This window comes from Agelaius tricolor, unplaced genomic scaffold, assembly GCF_023055355.1.
Source record: "Agelaius tricolor isolate 1412-34295 unplaced genomic scaffold, bAgeTri1.0.p SCAF_6, whole genome shotgun sequence".
In the NCBI taxonomy this organism is placed as follows: Eukaryota; Metazoa; Chordata; class Aves; order Passeriformes; family Icteridae; genus Agelaius; species Agelaius tricolor.
The window spans coordinates 17,747,268-17,764,411 of NW_027269266.1; the positions used below are offsets into that span (position 1 = coordinate 17,747,268).

The 17,144-nt window shown below is 39.9% G+C and overlaps 1 protein-coding gene across 6 annotated transcripts in view; it reads right to left on the reverse strand.

The window, feature by feature from the left end:
- The window catches only part of CACNB2 (calcium voltage-gated channel auxiliary subunit beta 2), a 247,196-nt gene that overhangs the window by 98,888 nt on the left and 131,164 nt on the right, over nt 1-17,144 (reverse strand). The window contains exon 1 of one of the 6 annotated variants that reach the window (XM_071428855.1): nt 10,640-10,816. The exons of the other annotated variants lie outside the window; for them this stretch is intronic. Coding sequence (XP_071284956.1) covers nt 10,640-10,672 — 33 coding nt within the window. The 5' untranslated portion in view covers nt 10,673-10,816. Of the gene's footprint in view, nt 1-10,639; nt 10,817-17,144 lie in introns of those variants that run through there. 6 annotated transcript variants of the gene reach the window in all.

Genomic DNA, 17,144 nt, shown 5'->3' on the forward strand with positions numbered 1-17,144 from the left:
TTGCTGAAGCTGGCACAGTAACACAAGTGTGCTCTTTTATAACCTCTCATGTTTTGTCAGTTGTCTGCAAACCTGGATCTTTTCATGATTTGAAATGGTGTCAGTATTTTTTATTCCTGTTAATTATCAAAATCATCATAGCCTATGATTTCCCTAGCAGTTCCTTCTTGTTTCCTTCTTGATTATGCTAAAACAGACCTTATTTAAGTTGAATAGCATTGCATTCACATCATAAAATCTACCAGAGAAGCCCAAGGACAACACTTTCAATTGTTACAAGTAAAGCTGATCCACAAAACATGTTGTATAACTAATCTCTCCCACCACACTTACAGACACAGATGTCCAGGTTTGTTTAAAATAACCCTAAACAAAACAGCAAAATTTGCAGTGTTTGGATTTTTTAAAAATGTATGCATTTTACTGGGAGGCATTTGATTACAAGAATATCTCAAATTTTATCCTTGTGGTGACAAGGCAAAAACAGCTATAGGAAATGGTATCAGCTGAATTATGTTTTGTCCCTCAGCACACCAGGACAGTCCTATCCAGACTATTTCCCAGATGTTCTTGCCTGCAAATTCCACAGAATCTCTGGATCCAAAGTGATGAGAACATTATTTTGTACTAAGAGGACATGACTGAACTGAATTATTAATTTTTCCTTACAAATCTATGTTCCTGGTAGGAGAGGAGGGGCATAACATTCATGCATGCAAAGGAAACCTCCTAGAAGGCAAAGCAGTTATTTCTCAGGAAATAGGTCCTTTAAAAGAAAAAAAGTCAAGGAAAATAGTCCTAATGTCAAGTTGAAGTGAAATGTCCATCAGCAAAACGAAAATTTCACATATGGTACTAAGGTCTTGTACAGGGAGCCTTATGGTTTCACTTAAGCATGACTGAAGGCCACCCATGCTCTTGCCAGGATGTCTGTAATGAATAACAGAATTACAGCACACAATATGAATTATTCCATTTTAGAAGGAATTAAGGGAAACAACACAACTTTCCTAAATATATGAGGTAGACCACAATATGATACATACGATAAATTGACTATATTCAAGCAACAATCTAATGCCTCTTTCATATCTCACTTTATAGATATCATCCCATACTTACATGGAATCCAGATGAAGGCAAAACAATCACAGTGAATTAAAGATGAGAGGCCTAAAATTTCAGAATTGTGCTGGGCATCCTTCACTAACAGGAACTAAATCAATTGCTAGGCAACTGCTGGACATGGACATTTCTAAGAGTGAGTCTTGACTTATGAAGTAAAAGACATGGGGATTCCTCCTTTGTGCCCTGAAGATTTTTATATAGTCTGCATTCTCTCAGTGGAATCAAAGAAAAAAAGTAGACAAGTGAGAGGACGTGGAGGAAAGGACATCCAGTCCAACCTCCTGCTCAAGAGTAAGTAGCCACAGCAGATTGCTCAGGACCCTGTCTAGCTGAGGTCTGAAAATCCCCATGGATTAAAATTTTGCAACTTTACAAAGGGTTTTAGTCTTTAATCCCCTATACCAAATAAAAGTGTAAAGAAGTTCTAGGAGTCTTAGGATAATAAACTATGAAGTTTGACATTTAGCCTCAAAAACTAGCCTGCTGAGCTGCCTCTACAAGCAGATAGAAACAATTCTATGAAGATATGCACAAAGTCAGTTTTAGTAATGCCCACTTCTGCACATATAATAAACTTCAGTTATCTCCAGTGAAGAGGTAAAACTAAGTTTGTCATTTCCTTTCAGGCAAATACACTTCATGAAAAGACATGTGCAGATATTTTATTTCATACTTAGTTGTTACTAAAAGGAATAGCTTTGAAGTACTACTATGTTCTTATGATTCTCAAATAGTAATATTAATGTATCAGCCTTGCTCCCATAAACTGGCCTTTTATTGTTCCCTCTGCTTAAAAATTCTTGTAATGGTCTACCTGTCCTTAGACTTAAGCACTCAGCTGAGTAGGAAGCACTCTCATTCTCTATTTCAGAAACAAAATTGCTTTTCTTATACCAATAAAAAACTGCTTTGATTTAAAGAATTTATTTTTAATAAGAACATCTGTATAGATATTTGTAAGAAACACAGAAACTGCCTTAAAAAAGTTTAAAAAAAAGTGTTAATCCCAATTCTTATTAACTCCATTTGACTGTTTTGTAAGCTCTAACAGAACTCTAAAACTCTATTATAAATCATAAATTATAATATGGAATACTAGAATTTTAAACATCAAAAATTCCTACGCATTGCTAAATTAAAACGTATAGAATCACACTGTGTTGTAAATGACAATGTAAAATGAAATGTGCACAGGAGAAATTCCCAGGGATTTTAATCTTTCATTTCTCAGGAAAAAAAAACTTTTAAAATGGCTGGTTCCTATGGGTCTGTAGATACAGCAATGAAAACACCCAAATTCTGCTAATTTTCTTCCCGGCAGAATCTTAGAAATTAATCTGGTCAGAGTTGTATAAAATAAGAATAATAAAAAAGCATGGTTATCATTACCCACTTCTGTGTAAATAAAAGACTGCTGAAAAAATAATTGATGATTCCTTACAAATCTATGTTCCTGGAATTGATGATTCCTGGTAAAGATGTGTTACCTATCCTCCAGATTTTGTAATTCTTATTCATCAGCTGAAGTAATTATCTGGAAAGTAACATGCAGTGTAAGTAAACAAACAGCATTTAGTCATTCCAGTTCCTGGAGCTTGTTTATAATTTAGAGAAGACATGTCTTCATGACGATAGATGTCCATGACTTCCATAAAGAGGTAGATGGATTTTTCCCCTGTGATAGCCTTCCTGAGAGCCAGTGTTAAATAAGAACAAATTACAGATTTTCTCTGATCAGCTGCTACTGAATTTGTTCATCAGAACAAATCATCTTACTTATTATCATCAACTAGAAAACAAAATCATATTCCCAAACAGACATAAACACACAGCCTCAACTGTAAAAGGAAAGGAAAACAAAGGGGAAAAAAAAAAGGACTTGTGGCCCAAAAAGACTATCAAAGAAACTTCATCTCAAATATTCTGAAATGGGATTTTTGGTCCTTGATTTCCCCGTGTGGAAGGTTTTTATCAAAATGCCACTGGACTATATCCAGCCTGCCTGCTAGGAGTGCTTAATTGAGCTGTTGTAACTGCTAGAGTTTTGAAAGGTCAAGAGAGCAACAAGCTACCCAGGCTGCCAGCCACCAGCTCACACACCATTGATGGGAGAGGAGCTGTGCTGCCCAGGATAGGGAGGCTAAAACAGGCAGCCTGCAGCACCAGGCGAGCAGGCAGGATGGCAGACAGTGCCAACATGCCGCCTTGACTGCAGCTTTCCATATGTGCTGTAGGGAAGTCACGATTTCCATTCTGTACATAAAACATCTTCTGCTAACCCTTCTGCTACCCCTTCTGCTACCTCACATCCATCCACAGGCTAAACAACGTACAGATCAAAATGCATGGCACAAACACTCAAGGGGAAAACAAACTTTAAAGTAACGTTATTATTGGAGGCAGAACACTGAGGTTCCTGCAAGACCTGGATTTATTTTGCACCATATTCATGCACAGCATATGCATGTCCCATTTCTTTAACTGAACACATTCAAGCCTCTTTCTTCTAAATAGCTCAACTTCTGAATGTAGGGCTCCACCCCAAGCATTATGAATTGATTACTTAAACCATATGCCATTAGTATCTTTTACCCAGAGGACATCTCTAGCTACATAGGTCTCCTGACATTTAATTAAATAAGAACTATGAATATATGTGGCATAAGAGGGAGGAAGTTGTAAATAATTTCCAAAAGCCTGGACACACTCACACAGCATACAGAGGAATCCAAGAATTAGGTATGTATCTACATAAATCAGGGAAACCCAACTAGCTTGTTGTTAACTCTGTACTGTCCTGCCTAGATTACTGCTTCTATCATTAAGACATTTTATGGCTACATTAGCTTCATACAAATTCCTCACTGAAAAATAGCCAATTTTTTCTATCAAGGCCTGTAGAATAAATGATGAATATGGAATAGAAAAACTCATGAATTCCTGATAATGAAGTTATCAGGTTATATGTTTTTTTCCCCAAGTCCATGCTGGTTCACATCACTGTGGTAAAGTGCCTTGTGCAGCATGAGGCTGAGCAGTGCATTGCCAGGAAGCAGGTCATTATCATGGCCATTTCCTTCAGATGGAAATAAACTCAAACCAAGACCAATAGATGAATTTACAGATTTCATCAGGCCTTGATGATATCAATACACTCAGAAGCCAGGTCCTGTGAGAGACCTCCTTCCCTCCATCCCACTGCTGTCTCACAAATGGAAAAGGAGTTGAGAGATTCAGAGCTCCCTCAAACAGTTTGGTGGGACTTCTAAGTACTCTGATTTTGTTATTTTTTCTTCGTGTTTGTGAGGTGAACTGCACTAGTCCTGCCAACCCAGGCCAGCTTTCACACTCTATTTCTCTTACACTCTACTCCTTAAACAGGAGTAAACTTCTCCTTTGCAATTTCACCTGGAGCTGGTCATTGGGGTTGGTTTCTAAATGTCAGAAAACATTTGACTTTCACAGGCCTCCCTCTCACACGTGCCTCAGGCACAAACCTGCTTCTCAAACATCATGCACTCACCATGATCCTCTTCCACAATAAGAGAAATACTCATTCCCTTCATTGTGTTCAGGCACCACTTGGCACTAAACCAGTGCAAAAGGATCCAGATAAATTGTAGTCATTAACTTGCCTCATACTTTTTGTTGGAAATATCTATTTCTAAATGTTCTTTCCTGAAGGGAGAAATCTTGTCTTTAATCTCCTGAGCTCTACACCCCCTAGGACCCTACACTGAAAATCAGGTGTTCTGAGCTCTACACAAGGGACAGCTGATCCAGTGCTCACCAACTCATGTACGTAACAGGGACTACAGCTCATGCCTCCACCCATGGCCTCCACAGAGCTCCCCACCTTGTCATTGACTGTTCATGTGTTGGACTGTGGGGGCAGAGCTAGGGGAAGGTCACACATACTATAAATACCTTCAATATACTCTCAAAAATATAAAAGGCTCCATCCTTAGTCACTGAAATTTGAATTAAAGACAGGAGGCAAGGAAATAGAAGCTATAGAAACAAACAGTAACATCATTATTAAAAAAAATCTACTTCACATAAACTACAGGACATTAGATTAAACACTGATTTTTCTCTGGGGAAAGAAGTATGGTCACTACAGTTGTGCAAATCACTAACTGGCACTGGGTGTCTTGGGAGTAACACAGAAATGACCAATACTTTCCTCTGCATGGGTTTATTGAGATTTTCCTCTCCCGTGTTTCTCTGTTCTATACTGAAACTGTTTCAGGAGCCATTCTGCTACACCATCAGAACCACCAGCTCTCCCAGACTTTCCTTGGGGAAATCCCAAAACTCATATGCAGTGCTTAAACACAGCTGCAAGGTCCCTGAGCTAGTCATGGGGAATTATGCCATACAGGATAACCCTCATTTTTCCAATTTAGGAAAAGAAAACTCTATTGCTTCTACACTTTGGCTGCTGCAGAAAATTCACAGGAAAAAGGCTTGCTAAGGGTGACTGTTTCACAAATCTACATGCAGCTCTGGATGTGAGCCCATCTATCTTCACATATAAGCACTTGTTTCTTCCACATAAGAGTACTTCTCACTAAACACACAGTTTCAGGAATGAATAACTCAATTTCTTGTGCAGCTGTACAATATTTGCAGTTGAAAATTAACCAAGTGCTATTGTCACTAGAAATAAGCCAAGTGTCTCCTAAAATTTAAAGATAAAGAATCAAAATGTCAAGGGATTTTTCAAAGGATGGACTCATGGCTCTGAAGCAAACCTCAGAGGCTGAATTTAATTTGACTGCCTTTCAAGTCTGTACTTCAAGTTACACTCACATGTTGCACAACTTATCTATCTGAACATAGCATTAGATGTTGCTGCCTTAGGTTGAACTAAGGTGAACGTGGGAAAGTCATTCCAAAATCTTATGGTTAAATTTTTACAGCGTTCTGCCACAGATAATTTGCCAAACCATCCTTATAATAACAAACATTTTAATTCAATTCAATTGCAATTCAAGGGAGAGGTTCCCAAAGAAGCAATTCTGATTTATTTTCACACATTCCCATGTCAATCCACAGTATGATGAAAACTACCATTGCTAAACAGTTACAAGTGACTCTCTGATCTTAAACAACATTCTTTTCTCCCTTCACTCAGTTTCTGAAACAAGGTGAGTAGCAATGACTCAGAGTAAATACATCACTGTGTTCTCCCTACTTGTTTCTAGGACTTAAAATATTTCTAAAATAGGTGGGGTTTTCCCTTGAAAATTAGCCCTATCAGCAGAATGCCTGTACACACAGAATCGGGATCTGTCTGATTCATGAAGTGAAAAAGTAGCTCTTCTCAAACCTGAATGACATTTGACTGCTCCAAGATATTCCCCTCCCTTAGAAATTTAGCAGACAGATTTTCATACTTTTTGGAAGATAATTCTGCCTGGCAGGAGTCATAAGTATAACTGGCATTTATCAACATCATACTTATTATTCCAAAAGAAGTGCTCCATCCTTCAAGAGGACATAGGCAAACTCAATGGAAGTGAAGATTTAATTTAAATAGACTAGTTCAAAACTTTAGCCTGGAGAACACAAGTGACAAATGCTCAATTTCCAAGGCAACCAAAACATATGCTCTAGATATCACAAGCAATTCACTGGACTTATAAAGAGGTTTCCCACTCTTTTTAAGGATATTTTCCAAGAAAAGTATCTATGGAGATAAAAAAAAGCCAAGTTTTGAGTTTCTTAGGAAAGTTAAAAATTGATCACAAAAATATGAAAGTTACATGCAATAGAGGGAATGAAATTCAATTATTTTTCTTAAATAACCAACAACCAAGAAAACTTGCTGCCTCTGAATTACTCTGCTAAAAGAACAGCTTCCTAGTGATGAGGTTTTTCTCAGAAGAAATCCTAATTAACCCTACACTTACCATCACAGTGTTGGATCATGCTAATACAACAGAGCCCAAAGTCTCTGCCAGGGGAGACTGCTGGTGGGAAGGAGTGACAAAACATCAAAGGTGTCCTGTGCCCAACTGAGGACAAGTGGGTGCCATCAGCCCTGGCACACCTCCAGGGAAGGCAGGAGGGATGTGGCTGGAGCTGCCAGCACCCAGAGCCCTGGCAAGGCCCACCTGAGGGAGGAAGAGCAGATGTTCTGCAGCCATGGGAAATGCTCTGCTGGGCAAAGTGTAGCCCAGGGGCACAGCAGAGCCTCCCAAACTTGCAAGCATCATCTGGAGTCCCATCATCCCTTATGTGGAACTCCAAAATCTGTTGGGAGTAAGGTTTAGATGCTTTTGTTGTGGGAGAGTAATGCAGACTACGATGATCTACCAGGCATCTGTGAAAAGGAGCTTCCTCTTTCTGTTTCATTTTTGATGAACCACTCCAATTCTGTTTAATTTATTTACTTATTCCCTTTAACCAGAAGTTTATTTCACAAACAAACAGGAAAAGGCCTAAACAAACAAGTTACAGGCACAAATGAGACTGCAGGGCCTGGAGCTTTTTACAGTTTCCTGTATTTATGAAATTCAATTGCTTACTATAGTCAAACACATCTACTTTGCCAGGTATGTGGCAAAGAATGCCTAAAAAGATTCTATGTGTTTATTTCATCACTCATAAAGAGCTTAATAAGCATCTACCAAATGTTAAAAAATGTAATGTGAAAGACACTGTGCATCCCAAGTTAGAACATTTATGGAAATACTAATGGAAATAGCAAAGGACCACTGCTACCTGATTTATTATTAATGAATTTATTTATTTATTTAAAAAAGATAGCTTTTGTCACTGTGTCATGGTCCTTTGGGTTTTTTTTTTAATATGAAGTGGTCATAAACCCCAACTTTTTTCTTTTGATAACTGATTCTTAAGCAGTATTATCTTTGTCAGCTGGGGTTGCTGGGAGATGGTATCAGAGTTAATTATCAGTGCTGTCAGATATCTGGACTTATAATGCACTCAGAATAAGCTAATAATTCAAGCTTGTTTATACTCAAGAACAAAAAGAAAGCAAAGTGGATACAAAAGTTGGTAGTACCAGTCTGTGGCATTTGGCTATTAAATTCAGCTGGGTTAGAATACCACCTCAGATACAAATGTTTCTGTAAACGTGTCTGTGTGCTCACGTGGACGTGTGTGCGTGCATATGAAGTGCAAACAATGATCACACACAGTCCTATTTCTCTATTACTCTATTTAAATACTGAGTTTTAAGAGATGCTTTAATGATGCTGTTTCTTTTCATCAATAGTCTTCTCCCTAGGATAATAATCAAATATTATATGCATAGCTAGAATTCCTTAAACTTATTTAAAATTGCTTTAAATTAATAGTAAACTTAAAATTAAACCCTGAAATTCTTTACTGTCACTTTTCACTCACTTTGTCCTTCAGTGACTCAAGTAATTGTGTGGGAAGATAAAACAAATGACTTTTCCACAGTACAGAGCATATGGCTTCATGAACAACAGATCTGTACAGATAGAAGTTTCACATTGATTTAGCTTTTACTGAACAATAAAAGTATTCTTCAAGCTTTATGTATGCCATCAATTCTATTTCACTTATCACTGAGTAAAGCAAACATCTTGGTAAGTCTGGCTGCCAAAACAACACCAAAAAAGTGCATCCTTCTTTTCCCCCAAACTGTCTTGCTCTAAAGAAAAACTAAGAAGAAAATACCCAAATGGTATTTTAGTCTGCACTTAGTGACATATTTTGTTTGAGGAGATCACTACTCTTCAGTTTCAGGGACCTCTAGAGATATCAAAAAGAACAAAAAAAAAAAAAAAAACAAAAAAAAAAAAAAAACCAAAAAACAAAAACCAAAAAAAACCAAGAAGGAAATTAAAAAACCCTAACCCCACACCATTCATGGTGGGCTTCTAACTTTTTCTATTGATGCTATTTCACTTTGCACAGTTTTGTTGTAGAAAAGGGACTGGAATGAGATGGCTCATGTGCCTGGGAAAGTTGTCTCAAACACTGAACTACTTTCTATGACACAGAATACTTCAGTATTTTTTAGAAGCTGAAACAGCATCAGAGAAAGAGATTGAGATCTGAATCCAAAGCCCTAACACAATTCTTCAGTCATCTAGGTTATTTTCAAGACATTTTAAAATTTCAGACTTGCTTGCTGTATGAACCAGGAAGTAACTCCACAGGATACAATGAAATGAAGAGCAAAATGCAAAAGTCTGTTACGAGTGATTTGCTACCCTTTACAGATATCTGAATGCAACCAAATAATAAAAAAAAGCTTCAAAGTTTGACACTCTCTCCTGCTTTATAATGTTTATACACACGTAAACATTCTATAGCATAATCACTGCAATGCCCTGTGGCTTACTGCTTTGGAAAAACTAAGTTCTTTCCAGCTCCCTGGCTTGGTTTGTGAAAGTTTGTGTAAGTCACACATTCACAAATGAGTTCAATGTGCAGACAGCTGCACTTAAATTATTTTCCTGAATGTCTTCTACATTTGTTGCATCTAAAAAACATAGCTGGCTGGAATTTAAAAAAGAAAAAAAAAAAGAGGAAAAAAATCCAAAATAACTAAATTAATTCCTTGAAATGTGTTGTAGAAACCAAACTGCCATAAAAGGCCCTCTCATACTTCAAAGAGCAACTTCAATAATCAAAACAAAACATTTGCAATTGCCAGTTATATGCAAAGAGTGTAGCACTTTTGAGCTTGTGAAACTTATTTTGATGTCCTATAGTAGAGTTCATACATAGTTTTCAATGTTATTCTTCCCCAAAGCTCCTCAGATTTGGACTCAGTCACAAATGTGTGTGGGTGGAAGAATCCATCCATTTTGCTTACAACGTAGCACTTGAACCACAGGCTGCAAAAATGCAAACTTTTATGTCAGCTAACAATGCCATGCAAAAGTGTGGAGCTGTTAGTGGTTTTCTTCTGGTCTTCTCTGACATCATCGACTTATATCAAACACTGTTCTACACACATACTTAAGAAGAGAGTGTCAGATCTTAACGTGGGTGTGTTTGGGTTTTTGTAAGCTAGCTCTTTTGATGGACATTGCAGTACATTACAATGACATGCTTTGAACTTTAGTACAAAAGAAATGGTTTGGCAACATCCCCACAAACATACTGTTAAGGCCAGTTCCGTAACTCCTTGTAGTCTATTTACATTACAAAGTATGAGACAAATTCTGAATTATTTGGAGGCGTGAGTTTGCTTAACTCAGAGTCCAAATAGCCTCGTAAGACTCAGTAGTTAAATACTTTCAATGCCACCACAATGCAATAAACAAGACAAGGAAAGTAAATTCAATTTTATCTACCAAATAGCACCCCACTCCTTGAAGAACTTGAAGAAAAATATCGTATTTAAAACGCAATCGAATTGGTGAATACTAAAGTTCAAACACAGAAAAAACGATAATGACAGAAATTCAAAGCTGCCCAATAAACTTGAGATTGGAACATGAAAAGTAAGTAAAAGCTAAGGAAAAAAAAAAAAAAACACTAGTTTACATCTTACCACTTCGTACTCCTCACTGCCAAAAAGGTACATAGTTACTCCTTCGCCGTCTGACACCAGTTGCCAGGAGCGCCCAGCCGCCTGAAGTCAGATCTTGCCCTGCATCCTCAGCTGCCGTGTCCCAGCCGGGCGGGCTTCCCAGGCTGCTTTCCCACGCCTGGGCTGCTCTTGAGGCACCGGGGCTCTCGGGCATGAACTCGGAGTCTGCTGCGAGGGCCGCGGGACCGGCGCGATGGAAAACTGCGAAACTCCGCGGGCGGCAGCGGCAGTGGCAGCCCCGAGCCCGTGCGGAGCCGAGCGGGGCCGTGCGGGGCGGGGCGGGCAGCGGGACGGGGCGGGTAGCCACAGCCGGGGCAGGCGGGACAGAGGGACGGGGCAGTGCGGGACAGAGGGACGGGGCAGTGCGGTGTGGGGGGCGGGACGGGACGGGACAGGATAGGATGGAACAAGACAGGATGGGATGCACCGAGACGGGGCGGTGCGGGCTGAGGGATGGGGCGGTGCGGGCAGCGGGGGGCGGCAGCGCCGCGTTCCGGCCCTGCCCCGCCTGGCGCGACGCCGCCCAAACTGTGAGCGGGGAAAGCGCGGCCGGGAGAGAGCGAGTGCGGGCCGCAGAGCCACGGCTCGGGCGGGAGGGCCCGGGAGAAGCCGCCGGGGCCGGTGAGGGACAGGCTGCTGTGGCCGGGGCCCGTGAGGAGCCGCCGGGGCCCGTGAGGGGGCGGCTGCTGCGGCCGGGGCGAGCCGGCAGCGCCGGGCGAGCCGCGGGGAGCTCGGCTCGCACATACCCCTCGCTGCTCTGACCGTGCTGCAGAAACCCACGCAGCTATCTCACTATCTATGTCTTCCTAAAAACAAACAAACCAGCAAACAAGCAGCCCAGAATAGTTTTTCCCTTTTGCATGTTTCACTCGCTTCATTGCTTCCTCGCACTGATTAGTTCCAGCCCGCTCTGTAAACACTGTGTAACTTTATCTCTGCGCCACAATGGTAACTGAAAAGTTACACCCGCTACCTCCAGCGCAGGGGAAGCGGATCCAGCATGGAATAGCACACCGGGACAGAAGAATCCAAGGACCCGCCCCGCTTCTGGCCAACTTCTAGTGCAGGCAGAGCAGGCAAGAAAGAGTAAGGAAAGCCAAAGAGCAGCGTAAAACACAAGTGACAGACTTCAAAGACCAGTTCCCCAACTGCATTCCCAAACTAATATTAAAATGGGGCTTAAAAATAAATCCCAATAAAGATGGTGTAGGAATACAGCATAAAGTAAACCGGGTATGCAGAAATATTGCCCGCTGGGAAAGGCTTTTCTTTTCAACTGAGGAAGAGGCCACCAGTCAGCATCCAGTAACACAACCCCGATCAAAAGTGCTTTCAAACAGCGCTATGAAACCCATCCCTGCTCAGCTCAGTCCTCTCAATTCTTTATAGTTCACACTGCTGCTAGCACTATATCCTATAACCAGAACTATACATAAGCACTAAGAAAAAAATATGGAATATGTAATTTCTTAAGGAGGAAATGTGTGGGTGTATGCTTGCCCATTTATATCTATAATCAAGTTAATATAATATACACAGCATCTCATGACAAGATATAGCATTGAAAACCAGTTTGTGCTACTCAATTTCCTTCTCTTCCACAGAAGAAAGAAAACAAGACCTCTTTCCTAATAAAACCAGCAAACAAAGCAGTTCAAATCCATTGTAAATATCTTCCCTGTTCCTTCCCTTGCATCATCCTCTGCTTATTTTAAATACATCTCTTGACTAACTCAGTTTCTTTGCGTGAGTTAGTAGGATATTCTTCTCTCAATCTGTTTTCTCTGTCAAAACAGACCTTTTGTCCTCTGTTGACTATATGTGATGTGACTCATGAGTCTAGATTTTTTTATGTTCTTTTATGTAGCCACAAGCAGAGTTAAACCCAAGAAAATGGTTGGAAAAGGGTAAATCGGAAATCAGAAGACATTAATTTTATTTCCTACCATATGTTTACAAAATAGCATTAGTTTAAACCTGTCAGCTGAACTGGTCACTTTGCATTATATCAATTGCAAATTATGCTTCAAACAAATAATATCATAATAGTTCCTTCCCAGAGCGTAAATAAAACATGCATCATTCCTAAATGGAGGCTAACAGGCATCAGACACCTCTACTGGAATGTAATCACCACTTGTCCAAGCTGGTTGCTCCTATTGATGCTGAATGAGTGTGGTCACACACACTTATTAGCTTTAATGTAATTGCCCAAGTTTTCCCACACAGTGTTTTTAGTGTGAAACCACACCTGTCAATACTGGCAAAGCCAGTGTCATCACACATTACTTTTCTTGTCTGATACAGCTCTTCTAAGCAATTGAAATTTGGGTGCTGTGGCCTGATTGCTCCCTTTTGGATATGGCTCTCACAACTAATTTGGAGAAAAAGAAAACCAGCAGGAACATTACAAGTACTCCTAACATCAAAATAAAGGAAAACATATTGATTTGTATGTATTAAAAATTATGATAAGTTTTAAAAATAATTACATCAGCTCCTGTACTTTGGCAGTGAATATGAAATCAGGGAGGACTGCAGTTTGCATACACTCAACAGAGACTTACTTAGGGCATTATTCAGGCTGTCACCATAAGTGACTTTCATGTCACAAGTAATTCTCACTACAGACAGCACAAGCAGCCAGAGTTTGGCAGCTTGGACAGTAAATAAGCTGAATTGCTCATTGCTCTCTTGAATTGAAACATCATGACAGGTACCAAAGTCTGTCTCAGGGCTCCACAAAGCAAATTTGCATATAGCTTTTATGGTTCAAGAATTAAAAGTCTGCAAAAATGCTACCCCTGTTGAGGGTGTTTAAACTTAGCAAAGCACTTCTGGATGACCTGTGCTCCTCTCCCAGCTACGTGACAGCACAGGGTTTTTGCTGCGCATGGTTCCCCCAGGAGCTGAGTGAGGTAAGGGACTGGCCGGCAGAGGGTGGGCAGCATCTCACCAGGGCTGACCCTTGCAGGCAGAATGCCATGATCCAGAAAGAGCAAGCAGAGAAGTGGAGGAGATGGAGGAGTGCGAGGGAGGTGTGGAAAGGGAGACAGAGGCTGGAAAAGAATCTGTAAACAATGGGGCTGAAGAGGTGGTGGGAAAAGCAGAAAACCAGAGGGCAGAACATGGATGGATGGCAGCAGTGTGACCCAGAGGGAGGAGAGCCTAGAAGCTAGGCTAGAAGACAGAACTAAGGTCCTGCAAGAAAAATGTTCATTGTGGGCAGGGAGCACAACAGGATTTGAAAAGGCCTTCATAGAGACAGCTGGCTACCTGACCAGCCTAAAGCTAGGAGGTAACCAGGACGGAGTGGAATGGTGTGGAGCAGGGCAGAAAAGCTGAGATGGGATGCCAGGGCAGAAGTGGCTGATCAAGCAAATACAGGCCATTGGAAAACCTTTAAGTTGGAGACTTCAGCAAGAGACAAAGTTTCTACTATATTTTGGGATAGAATGGAACTGGGATGAAGGCAGAAAGTGTCAAAAGCACAGAAATACGACTAAAAAATGGTAGGTGGAAACAAAGCTAAGGGTGGAATTGCTCCTCTCCCCAACTGGCGCTTTCCAGCAGGACATGTTCTTGCAAATGTGTGACAGAGAGCTACACCAACATGACTTGATGAAGTCCTTAAGAACAAGCATTCAGACTAAAGAAAAATAAAATACTGTGACTGTGAGAGTCAAGACTACAGTCTGAAATGATGAAGTAAATCACAAGGATAAAGTAAATCCCTTGTTCAATGTATACATGCACTTTTAAAGTAGGTCTTGCTCATCCGTGGAAGCCAACACAGCAATAGCAATATTAATCATGTGTTAACAGAGGCAAACTAGTACAAACACAGGTGTGTCAATATGTGTGGAGTTTGTTTTCCCTGATTGCTTCCCTAAGTGTTGTTCCTTTCATAAAAATGTATTAAGGTGTATAGTATCTGGTGGAAAGGGAACAAAGAAGACAGAGCCAGACTCTTCTCATGACTCCTAATGAAAAGGCAAAAAGAAATGAGTATTGATTGAAATGTAGGAAAATACATTTTGACACAGAGAATTTTATTTTTTTTTTTTTTAATTTTACTGAGTGGGTGAGAGAGCACTGGCACAGATTGCCCAGGGAGGTTTTGGAGTCTCAATCTTTAGAGATAGTCAAAAGCCATCTGAACATGGTCTTGGGTTACCAGCTTTAGGTGGCCTTCCACTGAGCAGGTAACTGGAATAGCTCCAGAGCTTCCTTTTTACCTCAAGCACTCTGTGAAATTAAAAGTTACCTGATTCACATTGATATTTTAGGGATCCCATCTCTCCATTTTAATTGTCAGGGATTACGCATAATGACTTTTCAGATTGTCAAAGAGAATAGCATTTAACTCTGGTATTTAAACCCTGACCCATGTCTTTTAAGCATAGCTATGAACTGTCTACACTATAAATAGCTTTGTATATCATAGTACATCAACACAGTGCCTTTGGGAAAACAAACAGAAAAAAATGCTGACATGGTTGTCAAGGTTAATAGACTAAACAGACCTTTCTTGATAAACAAGAATCCTTCAGCTTGTATCCAACAGTAACAACATTTTTTTTGGGGGGGGGGGAACTGTATGGAAAGCAATTGACTCTCTCTTACCTAATTCAGATTCAAATTCAAATCCCAGTGAAAAATGTCAATGGCTTGTAACACCTTTACACAGCTAGTAACAAGAATTGTTAAGGAAACTTTTGGCCAAAAAACTCTGAATAAGCCGTTCCCTCTCACATATGGCATGAAAGAGCAAGAGCTATTGCACTTTAATTACTCTGCATCCAAACTATCCCATTCCATCCCATCCCACACCGGCACTAAAAAAAAACCAAGGTTATTTATATGTGAAAATTATGATTAGCAACTAATTTGATTTTTTTTTTCCTATGAATTTTAGATCTCCCATTGATTTTCTACCATAGGGGTCATTCTAACTGTGGGTAACATCCTTCCAGAGCATAAACTCAAATTTTCAGGAGTATTACTGCCCTGAAAGAGCTACAGCATGGATCTGAAGGCTGCCTGGTTCCTCTGGACATGAGCACATTTAGAAGAATGGGTCTTTTCCAGCTCTCCTCATTGCCACTGTAACTCTCTGAACGCTGTGTGATGGCAACTGCAGGGTCTCAGCAGTTAAGAACAACTCTAACGGGACTCCACATTCCAAGAAAGATCCAAATGTTTTATGAAAATGATAGGACTGCCTCAGCAAGGAAGACTGAAAGCATGCTAACCCAGAAGAGTTAAAAGTTAGCTCATAGCACCACATTGCTCAGACAGTTTCAATACAGGTTAAGTAATTCAGATGGAGTTTCCCAGACTTGTGCTTGAACATCCCTATTTTTGTGCTGGGGGTAGGCAAGCAGGGGGTTGGCAGGGCCAGGACACAATTTAGACCACTTCCTTCTCTTGAATGATACCTTCCTTTCTTTTAAAAGCATCCCTTAAAAGAAATAGCATAGTTTGGGGCAAGTTAAAAGGGTTTGTTTGTTTGTTTAATTTTTGCATCAACCAAAGCGATGGGCAGCATCCCTGAACATGGCACAGATTCCAAATTATCAAGGTACACTGCATTAACTTCTAGAAGACTTGGTATTTCTTTCCTGAATTTATCCATTTTATATCCAACCACAAAATAAAATTCCATCTCCTTCCATAAAATTCCATGCATCACGTAGGATGCTTGTAATTCTCCCTTACAGATGGTGTACATCTGAAAGAGGGTTGTTAAGTAAAATTTTATTCTGTGAGATTTAGTTTAGGTATATAATAAACCAGTGTCAACTAATTCAAGATGCAATAATGAAAACACTTCCTTAAGATTAATGTCACATCTTAAATCTCAAAACCAAGCTTCAAATGAATGAATAGTAAAATCTGAAAGTATGCCCATGGAAGTACAGGAATGCTATATAAATTTTATTTTTAAACATTAAAACTGCTTATCATTTGCAGATTGTTATTGGTTATTATGGTTACCATTCTCTAACACAATCCAATCTGCCTGCACTTTTCTATTTCAGGATACAGCAGTGATAACATTAACAGCAGACTTAACTTCTCAACTTGCAAACATACATACATTAGGGGCACATGCTATCTCCTCCTGCACTGAAAGATAACGTGAGCATGTTCTCACAGTGTCACAGAAATAACAAGCTCCTGATCTCCCTGCAGTCAGATGTTAAAACTTCTAATCCACCCCGCAGTGAGTGTCAGGAACACAGCATGTTTGAAAACATTTGTATTACAGGTACATAATAAAAATACCTGTTGTATTATAAATTCTCTGCATCACTGAGATATTGGAGAGGTGCTATAAATGCTGTAAAGTTGCAAAATCTGCCCATAGGTGACTGTTCCCATGTGTAGGCAAGATTTTTATTTTTATTTTTTACATGTGATATAGAGTCATGTGGAACATTGTCTTCTTAAAGCCTTGTTG